Source organism: Bactrocera oleae, chromosome 2 (assembly GCF_042242935.1).
Source record: "Bactrocera oleae isolate idBacOlea1 chromosome 2, idBacOlea1, whole genome shotgun sequence".
In the NCBI taxonomy this organism is placed as follows: domain Eukaryota; kingdom Metazoa; phylum Arthropoda; class Insecta; order Diptera; family Tephritidae; genus Bactrocera; species Bactrocera oleae.
The window spans coordinates 70691118-70709796 of record NC_091536.1 but is presented as its reverse complement, the minus strand read 5'-3'; the positions used below and the strand labels follow the sequence as shown (position 1 = coordinate 70709796).

Below are 18679 nucleotides of genomic sequence, written 5' to 3'. Positions count from 1 at the left end.
GTCGGACTAATTGCATTAGCTAAACTTCAAAATATCGATTTTTTAGTTTTTATGAAACGATAATTTTGGAAACCAAACCATTTCTAAACTATATTGACGTCTTAAAATAATTATTGTCACAGATTATTAAACATTTTTTTAATTTCATGAAGGGTATTTTGAATTCGGTATAACTGAACGGAATTGACGTTCCGTTGATTGTTTGATTTTTGATTGAATGAGAAATAAATACTATGGTCAATAAAGCAATTTTGAGTAGATCGCCAGTTGTTTGTTGGCGTTGAGCAAATGAGAGCATTTAGCGTCGCATTGTAAATTAAAAATCAACAACTGTGTAATTTAGATTTCTGTTGCGAATATTGACTATAGATGTTTGTATGTGTATGCCTTTCTGGCTATGACTTTAATGACGGCATCAGATGGCAATTGGAGATACGCTTTAAGTATTTGCTGTTAGTCGTCTATTGGTAGAGATCGTGAACGGTTTAACTCGAATCGTTCCGTGGCGCGCGAATAAATAAAGTCATACAATTGAAACCCTGCACCTTATAAACAGAATACTTAGCCGGTAGTTTCATGTGGTATCTACATAAACACAGACGCCAAGTGAATTGAAATATTAATTTATTACGAAAACCAAATGCTTGTACAGTTGTGATTAATTTATTTGCGCAAATTACTTGAGTACATATGTATGTATGTACATACAAATACTCTGAAGTATGTACTTATGTGTCTTTTGTGGGGCATAGACTTTGAACGTGTCAGTAGGTGACGTATACGCAACGTATGATAACCATAAATGCGTGCACATAAATATGTATGTGTGTATGCGCTCTATACAAAAAAAAAATTGCATATACAGAGTAAGAGCCGTCATTATCAACTACATTGTAAAACTAGTTACTTTACAGTTATATCGAAAAACGTTCTTGACATACATATGAATTTGGAAGTACTGAAACTTTGACTGTGACAAAAAAGACAACAAATTAACCAAAAGCTGTATCAGCAAAATAACAAAGTTTATTGCCATAGCTGCGGCAGCACATCATGCCACCAACGGAAACCACAAATTAAAGTCATAGTGAAAACTTCGCATTTTGTGCACAAGTTGAAACATAGTTGTAGCAAAGACTACAAAGAGTGATCAATCTAGCACGCGTTGTGCGAAATTCTAGTGAAGTTGTTAACAATTTGGCAAAGTCATCAGCAGGTATAGTTAAGGCAAGCGAACTTTCTGAAGGCCTTTCACACAAAGCGAACATACGATTTGCTCGTTTGGCGCACATGTGGACACGCACACTGCAGTAACACATACACACACACATCAAGTGTATTTATGTACATCTAGACATAATAAACAGAGCAAAGAATTTAGTTGTTTTGGTCGACTTTTAATGGTGTGATTATTCGGCTGCTACCTGCTCGCAGTTTGGAAAGATAGTATATTTGCGAAAAATTCGACAATTTCTTCTGTATAACAGCCGCCACAATGAGTTATGATGACGTCATTAATTATTTGGGCGATTTCGGCAAATATCAGAAACAAATTTATTTTTTACTCTGCCTACCGGCTATTTCCTGCGCTTTCCACAAGTTAGCTGGTGTATTCCTTTTGGCGCGCCCAGAATTTCGTTGCTTACTGCCGTTTGAGAATCCGTTAAATGCAACATATGACTCTTTTCCACCCGAACATTGGAATCTGAGTTATCCTATAGACGATCTAACCGGTAAATATCAGAGGTGCGAATATTATAATACTGACTATACAACGGACTATTTGGAGACGGCGACCATGCCGGCCACAGGCAATGGCACTGTCAAATGCAGTCACTACGTTTACGATCGTTCAAAGTACGAAAATAGCGCGGTTACCGAGTGGGATATGGTGTGTGCACGCGGCTTATTGACCGCCACAAGTGACAGTCTATTTATGCTTGGCGTATTGTTGGGCAGTATTGTATTTGGACAGATGTCGGATAAATATGGACGCAAACCCATTTTCTTTGCCTCTCTGGTTATACAAGTTATCTTCGGCGTATTGGCTGGTATTGCTCCTGAGTACTTCACCTATACCATATCACGCATGGTTGTGGGCGCTACAACGTCCGGTGTCTTTTTGGTCGCATATGTCATCGCTATGGAAATGGTGGGCTCGACATATCGACTTTTTGCCGGCGTGACCGTACAAATGTTCTTCTCAGTTGGTTTCATGTTAACAGCCGGTTTTGCATATTTCATACATGACTGGCGTTGGCTGCAAATCGCTCTCAGTTTGCCCGGATTATTATTCATGTGCTATCATTGGGTCATACCGGAATCGGCCAGATGGTTACTCTCTAAAGGTAGGAAAGAGGAGGCAATCGTAGTTATTGAGAAGGCGGCACGCATAAACCGTGTGACCATACCGAGTGAAGTATATGACAATCTAATCGATGAAGCAGCTGAGCGTGAGAAAAAAGAGGACACTGTATCTGAAGGCGCAGATGAAAAGGCACCCACCGTATTCGATCTTCTGAAATATCCGAATTTGCGTAAAAAAACACTTGTTATTCTCTTTGATTGGTTTGTCAACAGCGGCGTGTACTACGGGCTATCGTGGAACACAAATAATCTTGGTGGCAATGTTTTACTAAATTTCATGATTTCTGGTGCAGTTGAAATTCCTGGTTACACATTTCTGCTATTTACGCTTAACCGTTGGGGTCGCCGCACAATACTTTGTGGTTGTATGCTGGTCGCTGGTGGTGCCCTGTTGCTAACCATAATTGTACCTGCAAGCAATAATTGGCTTATAATATTGTTTGCCATGATTGGCAAGTTGGCCATTACTGCATCGTATGGTACTATATACATTTTCTCGGCGGAACAATTTCCTACAGTGGTGCGTAACGTTGGGCTAGGCGCAGCGTCAATGGTAGCTCGTGTCGGAGGCATCTTGGCGCCATATTTAAATTTATTGGGTGAAATATGGCGTCCTCTGCCATTGATCGTGTGTGGCTCCTTGGCATTCTTTGCGGGGCTCTTGTCTTTGATGCTGCCGGAGACGCTTAATAAACCGATGCCCGAAACGATTGCCGACGCCGAACAGTTCGGAAAACGTACACGCAATGCTAAGTTCGCCGAAGCAGGCGGTGAGGAGTTAGCCAGAATTGTTACACCGGAGGAGAAAAATCACGTTGCGGATGGAAATACATGATAATATTGCCTAAGTTTTTTAAGCGAATTTATTTTAATATCAGTAAACCGTTATCTTAATATGGAAACTTCTTAACTGATACAACATGTTAATTCAATGCGAATTATTATGTTAAGCAAAAAGATAAATACAATAATTTAGGAAAAGGATAATGCAAGCACAAACCGTACTTTTAATCTTTTCTCGTTAAGGTAACGGTATACATACCATACATTTATCATTAGGATTACTATTGTATAACTCTGGGAAAACGTTTAAAATAACCAAAGAATCTTCAAAAATGTATTGTTTTATGTGTTATGTGAATATTATCGTCGTCGATAAAAAATATGGTTACATGCAATTGTACTTTTATCTATAAATTTTCATAATTAGATTTCTAACTAATGCATTATTTTACATAAATTACATTAATTAGTAATTACATTAATGTTAACTTAATATTGCTCTCCAAAATAAAGAGTTCTCTCTAAAATTATTTATTTTAATAAAGACATAACAATTATGTTATCTACTAAACCCCCCGGTTCACTTACAAATAATATAAGTACCATTTACTGTAACTAACCTCAATATTTGCAGTTCTCTCAGAACAATTTCTATATACTTATGTACATTTATGTGTATGTATGTCTCTGCACAGACAATTTCTTTCACTTGCATTTATTATATTCTATATTAGATTAAAACATTCTTAAGTGCATAATATTTAAAATCTTATATAAATTTATTCAAGTACCAGAGTAATACGACACATATTTTTAATAAAATTAAGTGAAGTTCGAAACTTCGCATTGAAAAGTTTATGAAAAACACTGTTATAACTTGACCATAATTAGGAAAACACTTCGGTCAAAAAAACCCTTAACATAGGCTTTTAACTTAACCATTACTTCACCTGCTTTTATAGTATTCTTAACTCTGTACACTGTATATTATATATTCGAAAAATGTGTCTGTTTTTTGATTCTTTCTGAAAATTTGACCTTTCATTTCTTATGAAAATTCTGACATCGCCTTAGATTAAAAAAAAAAATTACGAGTATAATTCTAAACCTTTAATATGGAAAAAGATTGCGAACTGAGACTCGGACCACCTGAGCGGTCACAAAGGATTGATGTTATAATCGTGGGGGCGGGCATATCAGGATTAGTGACAGCCTATAGGCTTTTGGAAAAAGAACCCTCATTACAAATAAGAATATTAGAAGCAAGTGATACTATTGGTGGCAGTTTGCAGCAAACACCTCAGGGTGAAATCGGTGCCAAATGGTTCGAAGAGTCGCAAGCTCATGTCTATCAATTGCTGCAGCGTATGGAAATACCAATACAGCAGCGTTCTATTGTGGATACAACATTGCCACGTTGTTGGGAACTCGATCAAACTGTATCTTCAAATTTGGCAAAATACGAGTTGCAACGTTATATAAACGAATTACAAATAAAAGCACCTTTCTTTAGACCGGGCCGATTCAGGTTGGTCCCAAATTTTTGTTATATTATATTATATAACCCTGCAGTAATTCGAATCATTCTAGAATTCATAGTACAGTTTTTCATATACAGGTCATTTGACAGTGACCTAAGCTGTACCAGTAGCATGTTAATTTCAATGAGTTTTCCGACGTTTAAAATTAAAGATGGTTGGAAAAAGTTCCTAAAATAGTTGTAAGCTATGTATATGGTTTTAGACGAGATAAAGTCCTAACAGCTGATAAAATACTGGTTCCAGAAAAATATATAAAAATATAAAATGTTTGATAAATGGTTATATATTTCTCAACATAGTTTATTTTAGCTCACACTGTCTTAAACACTTCCAATTAACGATTTATCAATACAAGATTGTGAACTTTTGTCACGTTATTCTCCAAGGTAGTCATTTTTGGTTCTCCGATGCTTTGAAAAACCAACGTACTCCCACGTGTTAACCAATATTTGACAGTCGCGTTGAAAGGCAGAGTAAAAAACCAAAACCGAATCATCGAACAATATGATTCTTTTTGCATTTTTTCAAAATCCGCAGACATTAACTCATTCACTCGCGGTCAAACCAAAATCACAACTCCAATTCGGTTGAAGTTTTGTTAGCAGTAGTCTACAAGAATCTAGGCCACGATAGTGTTGGGGCCATCGAGAGTACTTTTCGGGTCACCTTCGCATTACTGCAGGCTAATAGCAGTTCAAAAAGTATAATAATTGCTCTCAATTGCAATGACTACCATGATTTCTTGCAGCATTAGAAAAAACTCAACAAAAATGGATAAACATATACACAACCGATTATTTTTCAATGAATCGCGCAAGTTTATGACCAATTTAGTGGAGTTGGTTTGTGGTTCGAAAGCCTCCGATATTACTTACAAAGAATTCATGAGCCTTTGCTACGGTTGCGGTAGCTTACAAAACATAATAAATATGTAAGTTCAAATAAGCTACCATCTTTAAAATATATTCTTAAGGAGAAATGTTTAATAACTCACATTTCAGCTACTTGGACTGTCCGAACACTTTACTGGAGTTCGATAGTGCTCATCTACTCAATGTGCTTACACAGCGGTTGCAAGGCACGGAATTTCTAGTCTCGCGACAAGTGAAATCCATTTGCCATTATAAAGACTATATTGAAGTGCATGATTCAACGCAGAAGGTACACACAACGGATGTGCTCATTTTGGCAATACCATTGAACTCTCTCCAACAGATCAACTTCTTACCGCCAGTGCCCATGGAGTTACGTAAAGTAATGAACAACAAACTGAAGTTGCGCTTAATGTTAACAAGCTTTATAGCTGGCTACGGCGATGCTCATTGGCGGAATGCTGGCTATTCGGGTAGTTTTCTTAAGAATGAACCATTTATAGTGGGTTACGAATACCGACCCAATGTTTATGGCGGTATGATGATACATGATAGCGGTTCGGAATCTTTGGTACGTTCCATTGCGCTAAAAGCATTCGCAGAAAATTTTGGTGATGCTATGGAAACACCGCACACCTATAACCAACATACATTTGAGTTGAGTTCATTAGCACATGTGCCACTCACTACACCGTGGCATCGTATTGTATGGTCATCATCGGCCGCTGCATCCACCTGCTATCGCGGCTTCTTAGGTGGTGCGGTGCAAAGTGGGCTGCGTGCGGCATTGAATGCTTTACTATTGGTGCGACCACAGGTGGTGACATGGACCGATGTGGCCGATGTACATTGTCAAAATTGTCCGAATATTAAAGATGTGGGCGCATTGCAATTATGGATGAGTGGACTGAACCTATATAATGTCGGCTATTATACCCTTTACGCTTCGAGTGTAATTTTAGCACTACAGTTTGCCTTTAAGAAGTTTGGTTGAGACTTAATATGAACATATGGTGTATACATATTTTTGAAATAAATAAATATACGAATGGAGGTGTGTATATACTATTGTACCTCTACGTAACTAAAGTCAGAAACCTAATCGTGTTGTATTTTGATTAAGTATTTATTTATTTGTCTTATAGTTATATGTTCACGTGTCAGAATTTGCAATTTTATATACTCCTCGTTTATTATTGTATTTTTGCAATACGTAAATGTCACGTATTCTATTAATTTAGTATTTATGAATAGTCTAATGCTGCAAACAGTCACCGACATTACGCCCGTACTTACCGCCCGTATCAAACGAAATTTGTCTAAAGCTATGTCCGTAGTGGCACCGTAGAAATCAAGTGTACCCTTTTGTTTTCATTTCACCAATAACGCAATTGCTCAATTTGTATACATGAGCTTGCATACATTTAGTTTTTTAGTTACAATTTTTCATAATGTAAAAGCTCAAAACTGAAATCCAAATATTAACAAGTAAGGATGGGCTAAGTTCGGACGTAACCGAACATTTTATACTCACGCAAAGTCAAATGGTATACTCGTTTTAGATTTCTTTGTGGATCTTGCCGCCTTGTTCTATGTTGATCGATATTTTCGGTAAAAAGTCAACTATAGGCACTGGGGTCCACATATTCAGTTCCTAGGGGCTTGGACAGTTTTGGTTCAATTTAGATAATTTTTGGTCACAAGGTGGCATACTTTAAACGTAAACGCAAAGTTTTACGCCGATATAATCATTGTTGCTTGATTTGCATACTGGAAAGCGAAAAAATCAGATGGAATTGAAAATGGTGTTATATGGGAAATAGGCGTGTGTTTCGCCCATTTTCGCACTGTAACATAGAAATATGAAAAAAACGTTATGCACCGAATTTGGTTGGAATCGGTTAAGCAGATCCCAAGATATGGGTTTTCACCTAAAAGTGGGCGGTGCCACGCCCACTATCTAATTTTGAACGTGGTTCCTATAAAATCATCTTATACCATCCCAGACATAAAATTTAATGTCTCTGGCTTGTTTAGTGCTTGATTTATCGCGCTTTTAGTAGTTTTTAACAGTACCGTTATATGGGGAGTGGGCGGAGTTGCCACCCGATTTCAACTATTTTCACTATTAGGGGCGGGACCAAGCCCACTTAAAAAAAAATTTAACTGCAGATGCCCCTTCTTAATGTGATTCTGTGTACTAAATAACAGTCTGGTATCTTATTGTGGAGCTTAGTTATGGCAATTTATTTGTTTTTGATTAGTGGCGTTTTGTGGGAGTGGCAGTGGTCCGATTACGCCCATCTGCAATACCAACCGTCTCACCGTACCAAGAAACATGTCTACCAAGTTTCATAAAGATATCTCAATTTTCCCGGATTTCAACTTGTCTCTTCATCCTGATCATTTATATATAGACCTATATCTAACTTGATTAGTTTTAGGTGATACAAACAACCGTTAAACGAACAAAACTATTATAGTCTGTAGCAACAAGTTGTGAGAGTATAAAAATTACGATTTTTTATTACATTGTAAATGCATATTTCATTCTAAAAGGTATAGAGAACACTGTTTCTTAAAATATACATAAAATTTTGTTTTAAAAAACCATTTCACAAAATTTCAAAAAAAATTATATAGATGAATGAATCATAGTTAATTGTTTTTATAAGATTTAAATAACTTTTTCCTCTTTTTACTTAAAATATGAATCGGAAGTGCAAGATTCTTCTTATCAATGAAAAAATACATATATCAAAATACATGTATGTACATATGCATATGTGTATATGTAAGAGTCATTAGATATTGTAAAAAAATGAACATGCTACGAGCCTTTTTAGAGCGCACATTTTTCTCTGGGTGTTAATGTAGCATTTCTAACCGATCTGAAATTTGCAAACGTCGTTTTTTCGCCAAGAAGCTGCTTGTCGGAACCGCCGATTTTGGATCACTATTAGATATAGCAAGTTGATCGATCAAAATCAAGTCCTTGTAAGGAAAACTTCTATATTTGACAAGATATCTTCACGGGATTTCGCATAGATTTTTACCAAAGGCGACGATACAATTTTCGAAAAAATTGTTCAGATCGGAAGACTCTACTACCTATACTCTCTCAACATGTTGAAACAGATAGCATATTAGTTATATTCCCCTAACGGTGGTTTGTATCATCTCTATAATATATAATGATCAGGATGACGAGGCGAGTAGCATTTTGAGTGACTTTCCGACTGTCCGTCACTCCGTTCAAGCGATAACTTGAGTAAAAATGAAGATATCTTGTGAAACTTCGTACAGGTGTTCCTTGGCCCCCAATGAGGGTTGATTTTAAGGATGAGCGGAATCGGTTCATTGCCACGCCCATTAAAAGCCGTTAAGCGAAAACATATAAAGTGCCATAACTAAGCACTAAATTAAAATACAAAACTGTAATTTGGTATAACGGGTCAAAGTAGCAAGAGACAGCTGTAGGCTAAAAATGTTTTAAAAGTGGGCGTTGAAAATAATTTAATTTCCATATCTTCCATACCGCGAAGTTAATGCAAGGAAACTTTCAGAGAGAAAATCTTTTTAGCACTTGCACTATAGTGTGAAAATGTATAAAATTAGATAATATCAACGTCTACGCCCCATATACTGATTATGTTGAAAACTTTTAAAAGTGCGATAACTCACTGAATAAATGCGCCACAAGCATTAAATTTGACACCTAAGATGGTATAGAATGGCTTTATACTATGCGAAAATGGGCGAAATCCAATGACAACCACGCCTAATCCACATTAAACTAATTTTTAAATTCCATCTCATTCTTTCACTTTGCAATATAAAATTCAAACATCAAAAACTTTGCACAAATAGTGCCCTCAAAGTATTCTTACACCCAAAAATGTCGAAATCGGACTATAACTTTTCAAGGAATTTTGGTTTTTTGTTTTTATACTGCACTATGGGAAGGGCGCTCTTGAAACGGACGCTAGAACTCGAAGCGGATCTTACCAGACGCAGAGCGTTGTTAACAGGACTTAAATAAAACGAAAAGATCCAAATCAATCTCAACATGGCCCAAAAATTCTTTTAAGTGTTTTTCATGTGCTAATACAATACTATAATATATTTTATATTTATGACCTTGCTTATTTGTTTCACACAGCAAACACATTCACCATTTTTGTAAATCGTTGTCGAGTTAACTGTTATCGTTCGGATATAGACTTGATACCGATTTTCAGTGTCCTTCTGAAACCTTCATTGCTTTCGTAATTTTCATCTGGTTTTTTGCAACAAAAAATAATATAAGCAGAAGAAATAATAAAAATAAAAATTGAAAACCTATTATATTCAACACTTTTCAAATAATTATAGATAGATGTTTCAAATCCATATTGTTATTAATTTCGTAGCGGATTGCCTTCATTTTGCATCAATATACAAGTATTTTAAAAAGTTAGTTTGAATTACCATATATGCTTTTTGTAATTTGTGTAAAACTTAATTTTTTTGGCAATTACATGAAGGTGTATGGACCTTCACTAGGAGATGGTTTTTAAGGAAACAACTGCTCCTATTAGGTTAATTAATTTTCTTGTTCATATTTATTTATTTAATTTAAATTTCAAATATTATAGTTTACTCCAAAAGAAAGAATAGTGGTTCACTCATAACGGATCTTGACGGAGTCATTGGTTAAATCGAGCTTAAAATAAAGAAAAAATGTGCTGTTCTTCATTTAAATTACTTTATTGATTTCAAGATGCATTATGCCAACAATTACGGCTATAACAAATTCTGCATTTGCAATAACACATACCAAAATATGTGAATATAAGCCTATATTTTTCAATAGAACCTCTAACCACTACTTCTTCGTAGTGATTTTCAAAAATTGTTAAAATATACTTTCGTTTACTAACTTATCCATCAAGGTGTTGAAGTTTCCATCGGTAAATAATTTTCAAATATCCTATGCTCAGATCTCGCTAGCCTACTAGTGCTGTTGACCCAGCACTGTATAATAGTAATAGCAAAGTGTGTAATATTATTATTATTTTGTGCTAACGCTGTGAACAGACTTTTGAGCCAGTTGCCTCTGTCATTTCTAGTAATCATTTTTAAACCGTTTTTAAAAAAGGAAACTATATATACTTGTATTCAATTTTAATACTGCTTATTACTATTGTTGTATTTTGTATAATGTATGCACATGAATATATGGTACATATATACCTACATACATATATGTTCCGTTGCAAAAATACATACTTATGTATGTGCATATATATTTTTTATTTTTCTGTGCGTATCGTTCTTACTATTTGTGTGGCCTTTAAAAAATGATTGTAGTGAATACAAGTAAATCGGAAAGCAGATATTTATTTGTACATCAAATATTCATAATTTTTTATCGTTTTCAGCATATACATACATATGTTGATACAAACATGATATATCATTAGTTGCATACCAGGTTTAACTCTAATGCTTATTTAATGAATAAAATATGTACATATGTGCAAACATTCTTGTATCTGTAAAAGGACATGCATAAATATATATTGTATGTATGTACATAGGTATACATATAAACAGCTCTTCCGCCTTTATTAGTTGTTTGAGTTTTGATGTGATCCAAGAAATAAGGTTCATAAATATAATATATGCCGTTGTTCTAACAGCTTCTGAAATATTATATGAATATACCTAAGTAAAAAACAAAAAGCAGAAAACTGTGATTTTAAAATTAAATAATTATAGGGTTGACAGTTAATTTTTAGTTATAAGATTACCTCAGTAAACGTTTTAAATTAAATTTAATTAAAAATATAAAATAAGAAAGTTAGTCAGAATATTAATTTTCCCCCCTTTTCAATATTTCTAGAATTTAAAAAAAAAATACATACATATATTTATAATAAAATATATAAAAATAATGTAAATAAATTGTCATATAATAATCACATATCACAAAAGTTAAAACAAATTAATTTAAATTTCTCTTCAATAAGTATCAACATTTTGGAATACAATAATAAAGGCTTGTGTAATCGATTTTCGTAGTCAACAAGTCTCAACATGTGATATTATTTCCGTATTTATCAGTATATAAACAAATAAACAAATATAACTACTCCTTAGCCATCTCCAAATAAAATGAATTTAACACGTTGGCTGCTGGTGTATCTCTGGTGATTACATATTAAATATACCAACCAATTTTCGTAAGTGTTTTACCTTTTTGATTATTAATTTCGAATATTTTGGTTTTATAAATTATGAATTAATAGCTTTTTCTATAGAAAAATATGTTTTCTTAAAAAAAAATATATGTATATGTATAGAAATATCATTTTACAATAGCCACTTTCCACTTTCGTGGGCTTCAGATGTCTAAAGGTGTATTGTTGCATTGGCACCTGTGGAAAATTTTCCGATGTGATCACAAATTTGGTTATGTGGATTGATTTTGGCTGTGGCCACCAATGACGCACTGATAGCCAAGGTATTAATGAAATGAATGGGTGTTAAACTTGCATAGTTGGTATACCGTTAGTGTGTCAAAAGGTATCATCAACAAAACTCTGACACCCACATTAATTTAGATAAAGTTACGTTGGGGGGAAGCAAACAACTATTTAAGTATTTATAGGAAGTTTTTTATGAAAGAAATACGTATAATCTGAAATTTGACATATATGACAGGTAGTATTAAAATTTGGGTTTTCAGCATGAATAATTGGTTATGTTTTGTTTATTAATTACGCATATACAGATTTACTTTCAATAAAATACTTTTTGTTGCATTTTTCATCACTTAGAACGTTACTACTCCACCCTTGCGGTGGCACTGAAATCTAACGTTTGCACAGCAAATGTATATACACTTGTATATACAAACAATATTATTATATTTTAACTTACACTCACTTATACAAAATACAAATAACTTTTAAACATATTATTAGACAATTCCTTGGCGGTTGTGTTTACATTTTTTATGCTTTTTATTTATTACATTTTAATTTTATTTTTATTTTTCGATTCCACTTCACTTTTTTGTCTATCTGTTTAGTCGTAAGTTTTTGTTCAAAGATGCACAACGATTTCCCAGTTTAAATATTAGCAAAAAATATTTATGTACAACAAACAAGTGCATAAGCGGAGAGATTCAATATGTTCTTAGGTTAACAATTCCCCATTCTATATCTCAATCTCAATACATTCGAAAAATATCTAATGAATTTATTGAATTTGCAGTTCAACACACCTATTTTGTTCATAATCGTAGATAACATGGACATTTTACACTTATTTGGAATATATGTATGTATATCTTTACAATATCATTGGATTAATAGGGATTAATATTTATGTATGTGCTCATTCATGTACGTACACATTTATTTATATTTAAGCATTTGTAAATGCTTTCAAAACAATATAAACGTGGATATACAATTTTATGTCATACAACATATCAGGCGCGGCAATGTATTTGAGATTATATTATGGGTTAGTGAAAAAACGGCTCAATGCATATTAGTATAAGACTTCCACAATAAATTTTAATATATCTTTTTTTGAATAACAACATGAATTTTTATAAAAAAAAAAAAAAAAAAGGATTGCAAAATACTATATTTAGTGATTTATAAAAATTTTACAACTGAACATAAAATTTTGCTAAAAATTACCGTTGTCTATCGCGCAAGTACAAATATTTTCGATGGATTTCACATTTGATTGAAAATAACATTGATACTTTGGGTAGCGTTCAAGATGTGATCACTTTTAATAGCAATAGAAATGACTAATTTGATTCAAATGAAATCTTTATTATGTATATAAAATACTTGTGGTACAGAACACAACACACATCAATACATTCTTAATTATACACATTTAAATGGTTTACTTCAATTTTGTATGCATATAATACATAAATTTGACTGCATAACAGCTATAGCTATAGTACTTGTTCGTTGAAATAAATGCATGTGTAGCTTACACTTGCTTTATTAAAAAAAAAATCTTAAAATTTTTTTGGGATCAATACCTTTGAATACACTCATTCAACATAAAATTTCAAAACATAGATTCCTGTTCCAACACACCGGAAAAGTATACATTTTGCCAAATTTTTCTCGAATCTTTAATTTCAATGTGTAACACAATTTAGGCAGTAATTTTTTACTTCTTAAATAAACAGCAACACATTTTTTTATAACATTCACAAGCATATGTATGTTACTTCGTTTTTCAGATTTACAATATATATGAATTTATAGAACTTTATTTGTTTAAATTTAAAGTTGTTGATTCGTTAGTAGTTATACAAATAGTTTATATTTGTTTACAACTACACAATCCACTAAGCAATCAATTTCTGAAGCATTTTTAAAGCTATATTTTGTTTCACCATCACACAATTTTTACAACAAAAAATATTGTTTACAATTCGTTTTCATAATTACTGCGAGTGAGTTGCGCGTAGTAGTTGCAAGACTCCACTCGACATATTCGTCGTTTTTAAGTTTCGTTTTAAGGAAATTATTATTTATTATTAATAATAATTGGTATTATGTTGTTATAAATTTTATATTTTTCTTTTTCATTAATTTAGCGATGGCAACAATTGTCGGAGATGCACCACAATATTTGTAAGTAATAATCTCAAATGATAGTGCATTTCCAAGCACGACGTTGTTAGCGTCGCTGTGTCTCCACCTCTGCTTCTAACTGAAATTCCAAATAGCAATCGTTACTTGTATAAAATGTACGCCATTGAGTACTCCCATCAACGCTGACATATCCCAAACCGCTAACTCACATCTGCCTATAGGGCGAATGCATTTTCAACCATTGAAGTACTAGCGATGGGCCGCCGGCTTGTATTTCAGGTGGTATTGTGCTCAAAGGACATTTGTCAATATTTAGGTATTTCAAATTTTGACAAAGTGCCAACTCGTAAGGTAGCTTTTCTAAGCAGGGATTTTGATTGATATAAAGATTTTCAAGATTTTCCAGCGAGCCAATCTCTTCTGGCAGGTACTGTAAATTATTTTCGCTAACTGACAAATGCGTCAAATTGCTGAGATGACCAATACTGCGTGGCAGTATAGAGATCTGATTTGTTTGCAAAATTAATTTTTGTAATTCGTGTAATAAACCGATTTCGTTGGGCAGTACTTCAATGCGATTCTCCTCCAGGTCGAGAATACGCAGTTTGCGCAGATTACCAATGGTACTAGGAATTTTTTTGAGCATGTTATTGGATAGCACCAAAATTTCTAAATTTTGCAAATTCATTATGTCATCGGGTAATTTTTGTAAAGCATTTGTGGCTAAATTCAATTCGACCATATTAATCCAAGTTCCTACGTCAAGAGGTAAAGCAGTAAGCACATTTTCCTTCATATTGAGTTTTGTTAGGCCTTTGGCTCGTGAAAATATTCCATATGGTATTTTGTCGATACGATTATGTTCTAGGTTAATGCTGTAGACGTTGGTAAATTGAGCAGGCCCACCAGTCGGGTAACTGGTAAAAGAGTTGCGCGATAGTGTAATATTTGTAAGTGCATTAAGACTAGCTAAAAGACCATCTGGTAATTGCGTTATACCATTGCCTTCGACATTAAATTCATCCATGAATTTGCAACTTTTCAGTGATGCCGGAATACTTGATAGACGATTGTATCTGTAAAGACAATGTTATGTGCATACATATCATTAAATTAACTATGTCCACTTACCTCAAGCCTAATCGTACTAAGCTCTTCAAGTTGCCAATGGATTCCGGTATGTCCAATAGTTCGTTGTGCTGCAAATCAAGTGCATTCAAAGTTACACATTTCCCTATTTCTTCGGGCAAATGTTCTAAGTGATTATGAGAGACATCCAGTGTTGTTAAATTTACCAATGCACCAATGGAAGAACCCAATTCGCGAATTTTATTTTCACGCAGACTCAACATAGTTAAATTAGTTAAATTCCGTATATCAGCGGCCACAGCGATGATGCGATTAAAACGTAAGTAGAGGGTGGTAAGAGAACGCAGGCGATAAATCACCGAAGGAATTTCCGCAAGCTTATTGTGTCTTAAATCAAGAACTTTAAGCTGTCTACAATTCTGTAATGACTCTGGTAAAGAAGTTAGCGAGTTTTCGTTTAAAGCAAGTGTCTTTAAATGCACGAGACACCCTATTTCAGTCGGCAGTTGACTAATCTTGTTGCTGTATAAATAAAGTTCCGTAAGATGGACGCAGTCCCTTACTGAAGTTGGTATAACTGTGACAGAGGACTTGCTTAGATCCAAACGTTTTATACCTTTAATATTAATTAAAGAAATAAGAAAGGAAATTATATATTATATTACACATTATATTTACCTTCTTCCCGACAACGCTGAAGCGCTTTAACAACATCTTGATCAGCTTGTATTGGTTTACTTTTTTTTGTCGTTGGCTTGGGTTTGTTAGATTCCGGGTGTTTTACCGTTACCATCTTCGGACGTGTTTCCGGTGGCATTTCGTTGTTATTTCCAAAATTACTACCGCTGGCACCGCTGCCACTGTGTGTTGGATTGTTTGAAAGATTCGTCGTTAAAGCTGCGGCGCAGCTACTGCTGCTATTGCTGCTTCCAAAACAATGTGTGGTTAATACGCCACCCCCACCGTTTTTTCCACTAACGTTCGTGCTTTCCACTGCTGTTGCGTCTTCTGATGCTAAAGAGGATGATGATGCTGTAGCGCCGGCAGACGAACACAGGTTCATAATTTTACCCAGCGTTACGTTCGATGCCTACAGTTTGTTGCCCAAATTCGTAAGCAACAAGCCTTCGCGATGATTTCCTTTCGTAATTTCGAGTTATAGTGGCAATAATTAATGACTCAGTGATATGATGGGCTACCCAGAAAAAAAAATAATATATTTAGTCAATCTTTGATAACGATAAATAACTACTCTAAGGATTGAAATTTTATATTTCTCAAACTAAATCGTTTATGAGGACTTTCTAAGTAAATAAATTAACCAGTTGTGATCTATAAAGACTATTCTTTACGGTTTTTTCGAATGTTAACGGCGAGTAGAATGAGACACCAAACTTTATAGTATTCAATTCAGCTAAAAATAAACACAACGAAAAATTTAAATGTAAATTGTCTAAATATACATATAAATTTCAAATCAAAAGGGCATTACAAATGCATATTTAAGATAATTAGAATCTACACAAAGTTGAATGCTAAGGTTTATGCTTTCATTACTAATTCATGCATTTAGGAAAGTCAACTCGGCACCATCCCTCAAAATTACTTCACGAATGTGTTCTGCCGCTACAACAATAACAACAAGACATGTATTTTTCAAACGTGATTTGCGTATCTACATACATATGTATTTACTTTCATACTTTTATCTATTCTCAGAAATGTATTTGTTGATTTAGAAAAACTTGTGGTAAATGTATAGTTTAGGTTCCCCAACTAAGGATGCCTCAAAAATTAATTTTTTTTATGAAATCGTACTTTTTTGATGCGAAGATTACAAATCCGTAAACGGAAAGGGAATTTTTTCGATAATTTATGTATACACATACATATATAAAAATATATTAAACACACTTTAGACATATTTTTCGAGTAACTTATTTTTTGTTGTTGTTGTTATAGTGGCATCAGAATTCTGAAAAATTCAAATCACTTAACTGTAATTACTTCAACGAGTGAAAAAATAATACTAAAGAAATGTAGTGGATTCCGGCCGGGCCTTAAAAAAAATTATGCTGGTCGGTACAACACCGGGGTGTCCATAGTTCTTTTGCGTGCTGAGTTAGACCGACCAGTGTTATTTTAAAATAGAATTATTGAAAAAATCGACTTTTCCCTCAAGGATTTGTATTGTTCGCCTCCTTCGTTGGGGGACCTAAACTATACATTTAACCAATTTTTTTATTTCGAATTTATAGCTTCGACAATGCCATTGCTGTTTCATATTTGGGAGACTTCCGCCGGGTAAGACTGCATTGTATTATGAATCAATAAGTGTGTATGTGTATAAATATGTATGTATGGTTGTGCCTGAGTTAAGCCCATTTAAAATTATTTTTCAATCAATATCGACAATCACAGGCATTAAGTTTAAAGTAGAAACAAACCCTATCACAGGATGGTATACAAATCAGAAATGAAAGTTGGCAGTTTTTTACTTGATACACAAATTCTAACAAAGCACTTCAAACAAAAATGGAAAATGCTTGATATGTAAATTATTCATAATCAACACACCAGTTTACACAAGGTTTAGGCATTTACTAATATAGAACTTAATCACACCGCAGTTCTAACAATTTAATAGATTTATCGGTGGATAGATTTCTCTACCTTTTTTAAATAAAATTCTTTAAACTTTATTAGTATTCTTTAAGCCTTGCAGAATGGTTATTCTTCCATATTTTGACATTTCTCTCTTTCATTCTTTTCGAAGGGTTGCTGCTTGCCTGATAAGAAAACAACAATTGTCAAATGAAAATTATACCACTTTACAATGATAAAAGAAAATCAAGTGTTAAAGCAACTATTAATTTTATCATAGCAATTTTCTTTTCATAATTTATGGAAGCCATCTGGGTTTAGTGGTGCTTAGCTTGTTGATTACACAAACATACGTCAAGTTTTCAAAAACAAATGGAATGTATACCTTTTAAAGTTGATTTTTCGTGCCAATATAGTCTTGTATTATTTTATAAAAATTGCCCACATTGATTTTTCATACGCAATCGTCGAGTAGAAGTTTTTTTTCGCGACAGTCTCAAAAAACTAGAAATTATAATGTATTTAATTCATAATTGAAATTTCGGATAAATTTTACCAATTAAGCTAAATTTTATTTGAATATTTTGATCCTTCACTTTAAATATCACTGAATTACTTTCACTTGTCTGCAATCAAATGTCCTGTCTATTGAATAATTAGAGAATGTGAATATGAAATTTTTCGCACAAGATTTTGAGAGTTTCAAGAAATGAGATTCGCAAAACGCATGCGCTGTGAGAAGACAAGCTTTAAACCCTATAATAAGACTGCCACAAACTTTAAAATATTTTCTTTC

The 18679-nt window shown here is 33.7% G+C and overlaps 3 protein-coding genes across 5 annotated transcripts; 2 read left to right on the top strand and 1 right to left on the bottom strand.

The window, feature by feature from the left end:
- Window positions 1-320: 320 nt before the first annotated feature.
- Window positions 321-4015, top strand: Orct (Organic cation transporter). The gene has a single exon (XM_014241037.3). It carries the CDS (start codon window positions 1496-1498, stop codon window positions 3200-3202), a length of 1707 nt encoding a protein of 568 aa, XP_014096512.2. The 5' UTR covers window positions 321-1495; the 3' UTR covers window positions 3203-4015.
- A 114-nt stretch (window positions 4016-4129) lies between these two features.
- Window positions 4130-6660, top strand: shps (sheepish). The gene is made up of 3 exons (XM_014241044.3): window positions 4130-4678; window positions 5440-5622; window positions 5693-6660. Exons 1-3 carry the CDS (start codon window positions 4266-4268, stop codon window positions 6555-6557), a joined length of 1461 nt encoding a protein of 486 aa, XP_014096519.2. The 5' UTR covers window positions 4130-4265; the 3' UTR covers window positions 6558-6660.
- Window positions 6661-10293: 3633 nt separating this feature from the next.
- Sur-8 (leucine-rich repeat protein shoc-2) lies at window positions 10294-18504 on the bottom strand. Of its 3 annotated transcripts, none has more exons than XM_036368159.2 (4): window positions 18269-18504; window positions 15958-16474; window positions 15322-15895; window positions 10294-15266 (listed from the first exon to the last, which is right to left on the bottom strand). In XM_036368159.2, the coding sequence occupies exons 2-4, from the start codon at window positions 16340-16342 to the stop codon at window positions 14396-14398; spliced, it is 1830 nt and encodes a 609-aa protein (XP_036224052.1). In that variant the 5' UTR covers window positions 16343-16474; window positions 18269-18504; the 3' UTR covers window positions 10294-14395. The 3 variants fall into 3 exon arrangements, with proteins under 3 accessions (XP_036224052.1, XP_069961700.1, XP_069961699.1); XM_070105599.1 differs by lacking the exon at window positions 18269-18504 and adding an exon at window positions 17953-18060; XM_070105598.1 differs by lacking the exon at window positions 18269-18504 and adding an exon at window positions 17857-18038.
- Between the last annotated feature and the right edge of the window lie 175 nt (window positions 18505-18679).

Coding starts and splice junctions, on each gene's coding strand:
- shps (XM_014241044.3), top strand. CDS start 4,266: ATGGAAAAAGATTGCGAACTGAGACTCGGACCACCTGAGCGGTCACAA. Junction 4,679..5,439: donor TTTAGACCGGGCCGATTCAG/GTTGGTCCCAAA, acceptor GATTTCTTGCAG/CATTAGAAAAAACTCAACAA. Junction 5,623..5,692: donor TTACAAAACATAATAAATAT/GTAAGTTCAAAT, acceptor CTCACATTTCAG/CTACTTGGACTGTCCGAACA.
- Orct (XM_014241037.3), top strand. CDS start 1,496: ATGAGTTATGATGACGTCATTAATTATTTGGGCGATTTCGGCAAATAT.
- Sur-8 (XM_036368159.2), bottom strand. CDS start 16,342: ATGAACCTGTGTTCGTCTGCCGGCGCTACAGCATCATCATCCTCTTTA. Junction 15,896..15,957: donor TCAGCGTTGTCGGGAAGAAG/GTAAATATAATG, acceptor TTAATATTAAAG/GTATAAAACGTTTGGATCTA. Junction 15,267..15,321: donor TTAGTACGATTAGGCTTGAG/GTAAGTGGACAT, acceptor TTGTCTTTACAG/ATACAATCGTCTATCAAGTA.